Source organism: Lissotriton vulgaris, chromosome 5 (assembly GCF_964263255.1).
Source record: "Lissotriton vulgaris chromosome 5, aLisVul1.2, whole genome shotgun sequence".
In the NCBI taxonomy this organism is placed as follows: Eukaryota; Metazoa; Chordata; class Amphibia; order Caudata; family Salamandridae; genus Lissotriton; species Lissotriton vulgaris.
In genome coordinates this window covers 1646859296-1646872882 of record NC_141693.1, presented here as the reverse complement: position 1 = coordinate 1646872882, position 13587 = coordinate 1646859296, and the positions used below count along the sequence as shown (strand labels likewise).

The 13587-nt window shown below is 44.0% G+C and overlaps 1 protein-coding gene across 1 annotated transcript in view; it reads left to right on the top strand.

Annotated features, from left to right (window-relative positions):
* The first annotated feature begins 607 nt into the window (after nucleotides 1-607).
* The window catches only part of SMARCD2 (SWI/SNF related BAF chromatin remodeling complex subunit D2), an 805600-nt gene continuing 792620 nt past the window's right edge, over nucleotides 608-13587 (top strand). Inside the window, exon 1 of the mRNA XM_086923795.1 lies at nucleotides 608-1195. Within this exon, the coding sequence (XP_086779921.1) occupies nucleotides 1016-1195 (180 nt within the window). The 5' untranslated portion in view covers nucleotides 608-1015. The remainder of the gene's footprint in view (nucleotides 1196-13587) is intronic.

Sequence of the window (13587 nt, the reverse complement as noted above, 5' to 3'; positions counted from 1 at the left end):
ACTGCTAGGGAGTGCAATAGAGTGCAGAGTGCAAGCGAGTGCAGAGTGCAAGGGAGTGCAGAGTGCAAACGAGTGCAGAGTGCAAGGGAGTGCAGAGTGACTAGGGAGTGCCGAGTGACTAGGGAGGGCTAGGGTGTGCTAGGGAGTGCAGAGTGACTAGGGAGGGCTAGGGTGTGCTAGGGAGTGCAGAGTGACTGCAGAGATTAAGCTAATGGCAATGTAAATGACAATGGCATTTATTTATCTGTTTTCAAAACCAACACATAAATACAAATTTTGTCATTTACAATGCCAATAGCTCTAACTTTTCCAAAGGCGAAACCATTGCATTGTAAATGCTTGTTTCATGGTGGAAACGTGAACTGGAGGCGGGGCGCCAAGGTACAAGGGCGTGCCTCGGTAGCGAGGAGCTATGTGTTGAAATCTGTAACATACTGCAAAAGGGGTGCCCTTCGATAGTCCGATTGGCGGTGTTATATACATGCGGTGAGCTTTGATATACAGAGACGAGCTGCGGTTCAAAGTTTTGGTGTGTTGTGCACGACACAGGTTTGAAGTGGTATGGAGGTGCACAGGTGTCCTGTAGTACGGAGTATACTGCAGCAGCGAGCACGAGGTTTCCAGGAGGAGGGCTGAGGGGAGGGCACAGTGTTGTTGAAGCAGCTTCCTGGTTTGAAGATGACACCAGGCGCAGCACCAACTTTCAAAATAACTTCCTATTAAATAAACACCTCCCGCCTCCCCTCACACACAGACACGGCCGAGTGCGCGGAGCTCAGCAGTGGGGAGAGCCTCACGGCCGGGGTCAAGGGCTCGACACAGCCGGAGCTGGGCTTGTGCCCTCGGGAGTGTCCTGCACCCCTGACTGAGCGGCGCGACTCTGAAGCCCGTCACTCTCCCGAGGAGGGGCGCAGCGACGGAGTCCCGCGAGAAAGAGAGCCTCTGCCGGGCTCTCACCTCCAGAGCGGCACTTCCCAGATAGAACCGGGCACCGGGCAGTAACGGCAGTTCACCGATGTGCGCGGCGCGAGGAGTAGTAGGGGGTTTCCCTCAACCCCCGCCCGGCAGCCCCCTGGCCTCCGCGCTGCTGCAGGGAGTTCCGCAGTCCCAGGGTCCCTCTCCGGGGGCGATGCGGAGCCCCCTCGGGGCAGGTGGAGGGTATCGCCCCATGCCGGGCCCTGCCGCGCACTACCAGGTAAGACCCACGTGCGTCTTCGTCTGAACGAGCCGTTTACTGTTACGTTTGTTGTCAGTCCTTGCCTTCCACCTTCCTACCTGCGTTTCCTCTCTGAGCCCACCTGCCAGTGTACCCTGATTGTACTGTCTGCCTGCCAGTCTCACCTCACCAGTGCCGCGTGTGCCCACCTCACCTGCCTGTCCCCACTTCAGTGCTGCTGACTCTTTTCTACTCATTCGTGTTCAGCTACACGTGTTGTCGCCATCTCTGCCAACCCATGGTCTCTTTTGTTGTATATTTTAAATATGCGGGCTTACCAACTGCCTCCCATACGAAGCCGTGCCTTCTGCCTCTAATCACTTATGCCCAATACAAACTTTTACTACTCACTGGTGAGTTAAAAAAAACAGTCTACTTTATTTCCTAAACGCAACTCATAACTAGTAATCAACCAATATCTTAAACTTCATGGTGTGGAAGATGTTTGTTTTAAACTGTGAAGTTTCTCCCACGTGGCGATGCAAATATATATTGATAACCGGTAATTCCAATACAGGTTTATATCCCCTGGTGAGTGACAGTGTCCCTCAGTGAGGAGATTTCTCCTTATGAGTGACATTGCCTTCTAATAAATGAGCATCATGTTCAAATGAGGAACAATGGCTTGTAAAGCCTTCCAAATTTCCCACACACTAACAATAACAAACAGAAGTATTTCCTGGTAATAAGCATATTACTGATGATGGTGCCTTATAGTGACAACAGTGGCCCCTAAAAATACATTACCTAATGAAGAATGGCAGTTTTTACTCCGAGGTCTAGTTTTTTTAAGATGTAAAAGGCAGCTGCACAGGAGGTATAGCTGCTATGTCAGACAATCAATATATAGCATTGCAGTAGTCAAAACAGAGAAGCATTAGTATAAGAACTCCTTGTGATCTCTAGACAAAACAGACGAAGCCTAGATAAAGCACAGTGTGGACTAAAAAAGATGGACGTTCTGGTATAGATTCAGAGCACAGGCTATCCAAGGTTCTGGTTTGTATCAAATATAGTTGTAAGAATGCAGTGTCTGTTTTCTTCTTTTTTAAATCTGTATGTTTCAGTAATATAGATGCAGATGCATGGTAAGCATCCTGGGCCTATACGCTAAAACAGTTTTTTCTAACAAATAAAATTCATCAATGATAAGTCAACCATATTAAAACGTCATGTAGCTGTTGAGAAGATAGATATACTGAAGCTCTGTAGTCTAGAGACAGTCCTTATTTTGAGACCTAGAATTTGGATTATTCATGTATTTTCTTCCTCTTTCTCATTTAAAATCTCTTATGGTCAGTGTTTTGCACTAGATACCCATAACTGTCCTCACCATCTCACCCATTGATCTAATGTTAACGTTTGATGGCTTAACGTTGAGAAACTGAAGGTTGCATGCAGCTAGTTAATTCTTTACATGTATTATTATTTACAATTGCAAATATATTTGTGATCACGAGAAGCATAGTTTACTAAGAGAACTTAAAATGAAGATTTTGTTCCAAAACGTTATGGGCCAGATGTAGGTAAATTCAATTTTGTGAGTCCTTAATAGCGATTTTTACTGAATCGCTATTAAGGACTCGCAAAATTGAATGTAGATAGGAATCGCAAACATATTTGCAATTCCTTCATATTTCTTGATTGCGAATCGCAAATTGAGATTCACAATCAAGGAATACCATCCCATTCATTCCTATAGATAGGCTTTGTGCCCGCAATTTGCGAGTAACCAAGAGGCACTCGCAAATTCCGGGCGCAATTTCAAGGATGCAAGGGTTCCAAAAGGACACCCTGTTGCACCCCTGAAATGTGCATGTGTGCACATGTGGCGCACATACATGCCCTAAGGGCATGATTGTGCCCCACATGGCACTTTTAAAAAAGTGCTTTTTTAAAGTAAATACATAATTACCACCAACTTGAAGTTGGTGGTAATAAGCGATTCCTTAAGGCTAAAGTGCACTTTCTTTTGTGCTACTTGCATTGCATTTAAGGAATCTCAATTTGCGATTCCTTAAATGCAATAGCAAAATAAGGAATCACAAGTTTTGCGATTCCTTGAGTAGGTTTAATCTTACATACATTGCTCAAAGCCAAATTGCGATCGCAAAGGCTGAAATTCAGCGAATTTCGGTGTTTGCGGTCGCTATATGGCTATCTCCATCTGGCCCTAAATCTGTTAATTGGTTTATAAAATATATTGTACTAATGTGGATTGCTTGTTCAAATAAATCAGACCAGCTGTGTTTTTTAGAGCGTTAGCATTTTGTTTTTTTCAGAAAATAAAACTGGTCAAGTAGAAATCTAGAGCTTGTCAAAAGCTGAAATCATGGAGTTACAAGCCGTTGAGGTGAAAGTAGTTTCCTAAAATAATGTAGAATATTTAAGCGAAAGAAGTGTCATGAAAAATATTTAATTGAAGTAAATGACTTGAAGGTTAGTAAATCATATTTAAATATCAATTTGAAAAACGTCAAATGTTGGTAGGTAACAGCAGTTTGTAAAAAAAACTGGTAAGAAGCAACAGGATTTGTTTCTGCTGGTTATTAAACCTTTAAGCAAATTGTATTTGCATGCCCTCTGCTTGTAAAGTGGACTTCTTAACACACCATCGAAGTGATTTCTGTTTGGTCCAAAGTATCTGATTCTTTAGTAGCATGTGATGTGATGAATTCTTACTTCCTATACTGTTAAATGATTTCATCTAATGAATATCTGTTATGTTACTGGTTTTGAATACACACTAGTGTTTGCAAGTTATTGCACCCTTTGTGTTGTTTTGGTGCCATTGGAGGTTGTCATCTGCAGTTGGTACCCTTTGTTAGAACACGCTTCTAAATGTAACAATGGTTATGTTTTCAAACTGTTCTAAAGTATGTTGGATGTATGTCTGTATAAGTGTTTTGGTAGCACCAGTGGATGGGGGTGCAAATGCGAGAGTGCGGTCTTGAGATCTTTCTCCAAATCATAGCATCTTAGAGGTTGGTAAGTTGGTAACCGTTTATTGTTGACGAGCTTGTGGAGAGGCACCTGTGCGCCTTGAGAGGTTCTGTAAACCGAGAATATGTTGGCAGCCTGCTCAGCAATCCCCAATATTTGAAATGCCTAATCTCTATTGACGACGGATACAAATCCAGAAACACGTGTATAGAGATGGCCAGCACCAATCTGCACCTACCTGGTGAAACACTCGAGAAACTTAGCAAGTACACACACTTGGCGAGCTGCATTCACCATAATACCTAGGGGCGAACCTGCTGGGAAGTGAAGCAGTGTGATCCCACATTTGTTTCCTGTTTAAAAGGCTCCCTCGAGCCATTCGAGATGACGAGCTTCTGAAGAGGCACCTGCGCACCTTGAGAGGTACTGTGAACCGAGAATATTTTGGCTGCCTGCTCAGCAACCTCCAATACTTGAAATGCCTAATCTCTACCGTTGATGAATAAAGATCCAGAAACACGTGTATAGAGATGGCCAGCACCAATCTGCACCTACCCGGTGAAACACTCGAGAAACTTAGCAAGTACACACACTTGGCGAGCTGCATTCACCATCTGCAAATCTGCTGGGAGGTGAAGCAGTGTGATCCCACATTTGTTTACAGTTTATTGATCGGTTTTATTAATTTAGATTCATCAATTCGAGTACGCATAAGATAATAGTCAGTAGAGTGAGACCTTTTAGTGATAATGTTTGAGTATACAGTCGTCCGTAGTCGTACATGTTATAGGGGTGCTTCCTTGACAGCATAGTCATTGAGTATTGCTAGATGCAGTTACATTGATACTTCTGCTGCTCTGCTGCAATCCACAATTTATTGAATGTCTGCACACAAGTGTCTGCTCCCAGCTTAAACAAATGAGTAGCTGATCCACTGCAGTTTGATTAGGTTGTTTCGCCGCATGCCTTTGCATACTTTTCATCACAAACTTCATCTAATATTGCCTATCGAAGTATTCACTGAAAACTTCAATAATCTTGTTTAACGCCATTTTGTTTGTTGCGTCTCTTGAGCTATAGAGAAAGTTATACTGTGTTTCATTTTATGGACCAAATAGTTACATACCGTGCTGTGGTGCGATCAATTAGATTAGTGACTCCATAGTTTTCCTTTGAAGTACTGAGTCAAAAAAGCTTTGGCTGGGCGCCAAGTAAGGCTAACAGATATCAGTGACATGCCGAAACATCAATTACCAGAGATAGAAAGATTGTGTGTCTTGAGTAATTGTTATATCCATGTCTTTAGTCATTGATAAAACCAATATTTTGGCCTCATTTCACTCAAGACGAGAGCTTAATGCTATACTGCGCCACTCTTTGTGTAACTCCCTATGCGATCCTCTAGGGCCTTTCAATGTGGCTCTTGCTTTGATATTTGTCTATCTATTGTGCTATTTTTTTGTGCTTTACTTCATTTGGTTTGAAAATTTGCAGTCAGTACAGTTTAGTTTTTAGAAAAAGTTTCTATTTTGCTAAGTAGTTTCTCCTGGTTTGCTTTAATTGTATGTATGTTAGCTATAATATATTTTTTGTATTTTACTTATAATTTATGTTTATAAAATTATTAGATTTAAAAAAAATTCTAGTGATGTTACATGATATTATATAACATATCTCCTAACATTTATGATTTGCATGACAATGTGGGAATTCATTCTTCAATACTTTTGATTTTTACTTACATATCCTGTTTGGGAAGATATTTGGTGCCTAAGTATACTCTGAGGGCTTATTACTATGTCAGTGGTTGGACTTATGAATTTGGTTTGGACTGCTGTGCTGGCTGTCGGGAAGCTCTATGTTTACACGGCAGCTTATGTTGCAGCCCAGGAAAAGGGCAGCTGCACAAGCTGCAGTGTAAACATAACACTTTTGAACATCCATGCACCATTTGGTGCATGAATCATGGTGCATGGATGCTTGTGGGGGCACTACATGTGCCCATAGGACCACTTTTCAGTGGCCCAGTAAAGACGGGGTCCTGTTTGGGGCACCCAAAGTCTGTTTCCAACAGCTTTTTAATTGCAGTCGGACCGCCATAAAAAGGCTGTCAGAAAGGTACATCGTAAACCCTACAGCGGTGCCTTCCTCAGCACCATCTCTTGTCGGGACTAATAATTCCTACTGCCTCCCCACCAGAATTTGAGATCCTGGCAGTGGTAGCGGTCTTCCCTTCGACAGCTTGTGGTCCGACTGCCTGTATTGGAACCCGGAGGTCAGAACGAAGGGCTGCCTGTCGGGGAGACTGCCACTGACGGCTTTTCGGTGGCGGTCCCACTGACATCGAAATAAGCCTCTCTGATTTTTGTAATTATCTTACTTAACCAGATAAAGTATATTGTTTCATCTTTCTAATATTTGTTGTGCAAAAACCTTCTGTGTCATTTAGCTTTACCCAAGTGTTAGGAATTATGTAAAGCTAATGTAAATCTTATCCCCTTCGATGCTCATGACAAGCTCAGCTCGTCATGAGGCACGGTGCTCGTGTACTCATGACGAGCTGAGCTCGTCATGACCACACCCAGTTCTATTATGGCCCAGCACCGGAGAAGAATATCTGCAGCATCGATGAGGTTAATTTTTGTTGGTATAAAAATATATTCAACAAGAAAAATGGTAGAAAGAATTGCATTGGCGCACACTTTCTTTAAATAGTACTTATTTCTGAACAGAGTTATTCATGAATAGAGTCTTTACGTTATTCATATAGGTTGCTTAGCATGGCAAAAGAGCTTCCACACCTCTTTAAGTTGTGTAAGATACCAGGCCATTCAAAATTTACTTTGCAAGCACACCAAGAAAAAGGGTCTGGAAGTCCATCTTGTCATTCATTAAACACAATTCTTCTTTATTTTCTTCTTCATGGATAATCCTGATGTAGCCAACATGTGCCATCAGGTGGGCATAACTGCATTCCTTCCGCAGGGCTTTTATGCGTTTATTTTGTGTGTGTGCGTGAAGATGAAGAGAGCGTACTTCCTGGTATGCGTTCTGTTTTCAAGCCATTAATAAAACGATCTTGTTTGCTAGGGCGAAGTACTGAGGACACACGGACACTGACAACAACATACACTTTACGGTGTAGTACTCTTTCTTAAAATGAACTGTTCTGTTTTATTATTTGATTGATAACAGAATAAATACACATACATTTTCATTACCAGGAATTATGCTATTGTCATCTTCATGGACACACTCAAATTAAATGCATAAAACAAGCCCATAGTAAGTCATGAGGTTATAACTTCCTGAAGTACCATAGATCAAGATCATCAGTGAAGAAGAAAATGAAGATACACGTTTATTAAACGACAAGAAGGCCTTACCAAACCCTTTTTTGGGCTGTGCTTAAGAGGACAATATTATAAAAAATAAATATATTAAATGATATTAATGTTACGTTTAGTAAAGATTTATGTATACACGCACATATCAAATGCCAAAAATGTCCAGAGAAATTAGCCTAAGCTAGAATTTTGAAATATTGACGTTGTTAAGCCTACAAAAATGTTCCTCTGCAAAACGCATGTTAGATTTTTGTTTTGAAACACTTGCTTGTTTCTTACCAACATATTTTCAGTTGCGATGTTATCAATGTATTTCCATGTTATTTTATTTCAGAAATATTTGCAGTATAGTAAAAAGAGGTTGGAATTTGTCTTTCTGTTCCTATTACTGCTAAAAAGCAATGCCTTCTGAAGATAGCCTAAAATGGTTGTAAATCACATTTTATTATTATGCAAAAGTTTAAAAAATCTAAAAACATAATTACAGTGGGTATAGCTGTAATCCTGAAATGTGTAAAATTGGAAAAATAATGAACAATCGTTAAACCTAAGCCTACCATTCACCTTAAACCCTAACTGAAGCCTAGGGCTTCATCAAGTGTAATCCTAGCAATATGAGCTGTCCCAAAGCGTGATGTTAACCCTGAACCCTGGATGTAAATTCCATGCTAATCTTAAGGTTACATCCAGCCTCAGTAGGAGTGACCCTATTTCAGCCACGTTAATTCCCTCCCACTGTCCCAGAGTTATCAAACCAAGGTGGCTGTTGGCTAAATGACGATCACAAGTGGGAGCTTGAATGTTCCCTAAGTAAGAAGATTACTCTGTTGGCACTGGTAACTCCGGTTACAGGCGCCCCACGTGATTACCAAGGCAGTTTTAATTGACCCATAATTCTAGCCTTAACCCTCAGTCTAAGTGTTATGCCTAACTCTGACCATTAACTAGGCTGAATGTGAACCCTAAAATTAACCTATGCCATTTGACAATTATAATTAATAAATGTAAACTTGAATGTAGCCCTCTATCAGTCCTTTGCAGTGTCAACGACTTGGTGGAAGTCTACATTCGAGTTTTCCTATAATAATTATAATTGATCATGAAAATATATATTATTATTCAGTATTTATTCATTCTGCAGCATTGCCATAAACATTTTGTTACATTAATCTCATGAAACTTTACATAGGCAGGATAACATACTGAGATGCTCATAGAACTTAACAGACCACAAAACAATTAGAACTTTAGTAAAGAGGGAAGTCTTGGATTACATGTTTCCAACATTCAAATGTGCTGCATAAAACATCAGTTGAGTGCTCATTCAGTCTCTTGGCGTAGTCTGCGCATGTCGCAGTCCTTCGGAATAGATTTGGATTCCTCAGGCCGAGTGTAGGCATTACAAGTGAATGGTGTAACACCCCGATGCGAATGATAGTGCCTACTGATCGGGTGATGAAGGAAGCAGCAAAGATTTTCCTTTTCATTCGCTAGCACATTCTGTACAAATTCCAGTGGGGGTTAATGGCTCATCAGGTGGGCAGGTGGAGAGAGGCGGCCTGACCCTGGCTCTCCCATAAGATAACCCAACATGTTGGCATAATGTTTATGCAAATAAAGCTGCAACAACTTTCTCCAACAAAAACATTGTGTGGTGTTATTTGGGAATGTTGTTGTGAGCGGTCTGGGGTATGGGCTGATGTTGGCACTATGCCATGCTGCCCCGGGCCTCCGAAGGGGGCCACCTAAGAGGGCGGCCTTCCTAAGTGCCACAGGATGGCCCAGACACCTTTGAACGGTCTAGTGTGGGGACCAGTGGTCCCCAGTGATGTATCTCTGGCAGGGGAGGGGCTGTCGTCGGCTATATAGCCTGGCGCCCTCTTTGCCCCTCGATCGGCCACGCGGACAGGAACCTCTCCCCCTTGAACCTGACGGTCGTTGCTGCCCGTACGCTGTTTTCCCTCCCTACCGCTAACCCGGCTGGCGGGCAGCGGGGGGGGGGAATTATTTATCACAATTTTATTTTGTGTTGCAGGCGGAGTTACAGGGCGATCCAACGCTGGAAGGTACAGAAGGGTATGCTCTACAGGAGCACAGGAAGGGTGCGAGAGCCAATTATCCCCAGTGAGATCCCCAGTGGGATCCTGGAGGAGTGACGGCGTCCCGTTAGTACTTCGGGCGGTTATGGACCTGAGCAACTAGGGGGGAGGGGCGTGAGTAAGGGTTGGACAGGAGGTCCGCCGGTGGCCCCCATACATGCCCCGACAAGGTGTTGGCAAGCACAGATCATCAGGCCTCGTACTGCTGAAGCGTGACCACCCTCCACTGCCCGAAGGATAACCATCACCAAACAATGTATAACCGCCACCGTGGAGCCAAAACTTTCTTCTGACCGGCCACATGACCTGTGTCCGAGGTAAGCTATTGGCAGGAAAACAAATTGTCCAACCCAGGCCCGCGTGTCCCCAAAAACCTGAGGCAGGCTCAGTGACGCCCATAGCTCCCGCAGGCAGTCCAATACGCAGTATACCGCACGCCGGATGCAGGCCCAGCCCAATGCCCGACACAGACCGGCACCCACGGGCTCCCAAAACAAAGACACCCAGCATGCCGCTCGGCAAATCTTCTCAATCCAGGGACCAAAACAAACACCGTGCAGCACACAAAAACAATCTCAGTCCACTTTGCCCTGCACGCCCCATAAGGACACGGTGCTACTCACACCCAAAGGTCCGAGGGGCCATCCACACAACTCACCGCGAAAAACACCACTCGTCCCGGGAACGCGACGACGCTACAAACCAAAAACAGCGTACAGGCAGCAACTACCGACTGGTCAAGGGGGAGAGGTTCCTGTCCGCGTGGCCGATCGAGGGGCAAAGAGGGCGCCAGGCCCGCGACACCAGGCCATATAGCCGCGGAAAGCCCCTCCTCCGCCGGAAGTACATCACTGGGGACCCCTGGTCCACATACTAGACCGCTCAAAGGGGTCTGGGCCATCCTGTGGCACTAAGGATGGCCTCCCTCTTAGGTGGCCCCTTCGGTTGCCCGGGGCAGCCTGGCATAGCCCCGAACCAAAGCCAAAAACTAACCTTGAACTTAAAATTCGCTTGTTTCAGCCAAAGCAAACTTAACGTGCTTTTCAACGTAGAGGGTCTCACATTGAAAGCAGTTCAACTTTATGTTGTCTGTAATTGTGTTTTGGGTGGTCTCATTTTATCTTTAATGATCGTATACCATAAGACCAACTCCTAACCATTTATCCATTAAAGAGACGTGAAGGCTCATGAGCTCCAAGCCCCTGGTCGTTTTCAATTCAGTTCCTTACTTGCGTCAGGCTTGGACATTATATTTACTGCACACTCTCTGGGACCAAGTCTTTGCATTCTGATCAATAATAGTGTGGTCCCTCTCTGAGCAGGAGGTGTTAAAATGAGGCCCGAGAGTCTTCATTGGGGATTTACAATTGTAATGTAACATGCACTACCCCCAGGCTGCTGTATAACCTTCCTTCAATTTATTTTATTTAATTTATTCTGAAACCCATATAATAATTGTTGTGCTGAAGTGAACAAGAGGTGATGCATAGCGCTTTAAGAAACTGTTAAAATCTGAAGCTGGGTACCAGTGGAGTGACACGTCTATACCAAGGACTTAAATTAAATGGATGAATGGAAAAACATACACAAGTGTGACCGAGCGTGATTTTATACAATTTTCAAGAAGTCATTTTTAAAATAAGAGCTGTCCATTATTATCAGTGATTGAAATTCCCACAAGTTTATTTTTTCTAAAGTTCTAAGTTAAGATGCTAATCATTTTGTGTGCATTGACAAGTATGTGTTAATCCAACGACTTTAAAAAAACTGGCAATAGTTAAATATATCGTCATGGTAGGTATTTGTGGAATTGAGAGTAGTAAATCGAATCACAATATTATGATAAACGATATTTTGGATACTATATTTGTGCAAGACGAAATATAAAATAAATATTCTGGTAGTACATCATTTACAAGCCCTAAATCCGTTGTAGGGAAATGCAGTAGCCTAGAGGAGAGGACACCAGACTCTGGGATTGGCCTAGAAGGAGATACTGGACGTGGGATGGAAGTATGCAGGAGTAGAAGCAGGTAGACACCAGAACTGAATGGAAGTGGGCAGAACAGGTTGATAGAAGGGGGTGGTGGTGCTGTGTAGGGTGGGGGGGAAGGGGTTTGAGTGCAACGAGGAAGGTTATATGAAAAGCTAAGCAGGTGGGAGAGAGGCAAGCAGAAGAGGACACAACCAAGTCGAGGGCACGGGAACAAATAGATGAGATAAAAAGATGCGAAATGGGGGAAGAGGCTTCTGAAACAAACCAAGAAAAGGTTTCGGTACACCAACGGCAAAGTGTGCCCTCAGTGCTTGGAAAACGACAGCTGCCTCTGACACCCAACGAACTACTTCCCTGCTCCCAAACACCGTAATAATTTGGATTTTAATAACCTAAATGGACCTGGCCACCTCTGCCCAAAACCAAAATATCAGCAATCTACACGGTATGACATATATTATAATTGCGAATGATTCTGGGAACAAAGGAGCTCATTACGATGGCTCCGTCCGCCACAGTGGTGTAAAGCGGGACCGTACGCCATGCATGCATATAATGGGAGCACCACTGCGGCGGTCCTGTTGAACACCCTTAACATTGCGCTAGTGGCTGCTGACAGCAGCACCGCCGCGATGTAAAAAAGAGCATATTTTGCATTTCACTGCACTACACTGTGCCTGCCTCTTGGTGCAGTGACATGTTGGTGGGTACCATGGGTACCCCCCCCCCCCTCCCCCAGAGCACCCTCGCCTCCTCCCAACACAAGGGGGGCCCACAACGGGCCCCCCAAATCAAACTCCGCCTGCCTTTCAACAGCAGTTGCACCGCTGCGGGAAGGCTGGCTGGAGACCTCCTCATAATTTGGCGGATGGTGCTTGCTAGGCACCGCCACCCTTTTGTGGATGCAGAACGCTCCGCCGGGCAATCGTAACGATTGCCTGTGGCGGGTGGGCTTTGCCTCTGCTGCGGTTGTGGTCTGAATCTCACTGCCATCGTAATATGGCGGTAGGTCAATCGCGGTGCGCCGAGCTGGTAGACATCAACGCCTCAGTGGCGGTCCTTCCGCCATCATAATGATCCCCAAAGTTAGTGGCCCATTGACCCATTGTCCCATTCTGTGCTGTTCCTTAGACTGATCCGGCATGTGAACAGTACTGACCGAAAGTTCTTCTATATTTATGTATTCTGTTTATTATTTTATGTATTGTTATGAATCTATCAGACAGCTAGAGCTGTCGCTAACCTATTATCTGATTACATAAGACTGGCATACCTACAAATAGAACTTTGCGTCATTGTTTAAAAATACAATATACAAAACAAAGCCATTTTCTTTTTCAACGTTTTAAAAGTATCTGTGTATTGTCCTAAAAATCCAGGCTTGTGTTTGTTTCTTTGTTAGAGTTAAAAAAAATGGAGACACGTTGAAATACAGAACTACATAAGAGGAAACTAGATTAGAGTAAACACAAAAGCTAGAGCAACATAAACTGTTCGTTAAGGGCTAAAAATGAAAATGCAGAAATGCAAACATAATTACAACATTAACAAGCATTTACAATGCAACGGTTTCGCCTTTGGAGAAGTTACAGCTATTGGCATTGTAAATGACAAAATTTGTATTTATGTGTTGGTTTTGAAAACAGATAAATAAATGGCATTGTCATTTACATTGCCAATAGCTTAATCTCTCGCAAATGTGAGAACTATTGTACCCTACGGACGAGCTCAGCAGACAGCAATTTCTACCACCCACACACACTCCCAGAGCGCCACACACATACACCCAGAGCCAGCCACATACACCCAGAGCCAGCCACACACACCCAGAGCCAGCCACACCCACCCAGAGCCAGCCACACCCAGAGCCCCCCCCACACCCAGAGCCCCCCCCACACCCAGAGCCCCCCCACACCCAGAGCCCACCCACACCCAGAGCCCCCCCACACACACACACAACCAGAGCAGTCACATACACACACCCAC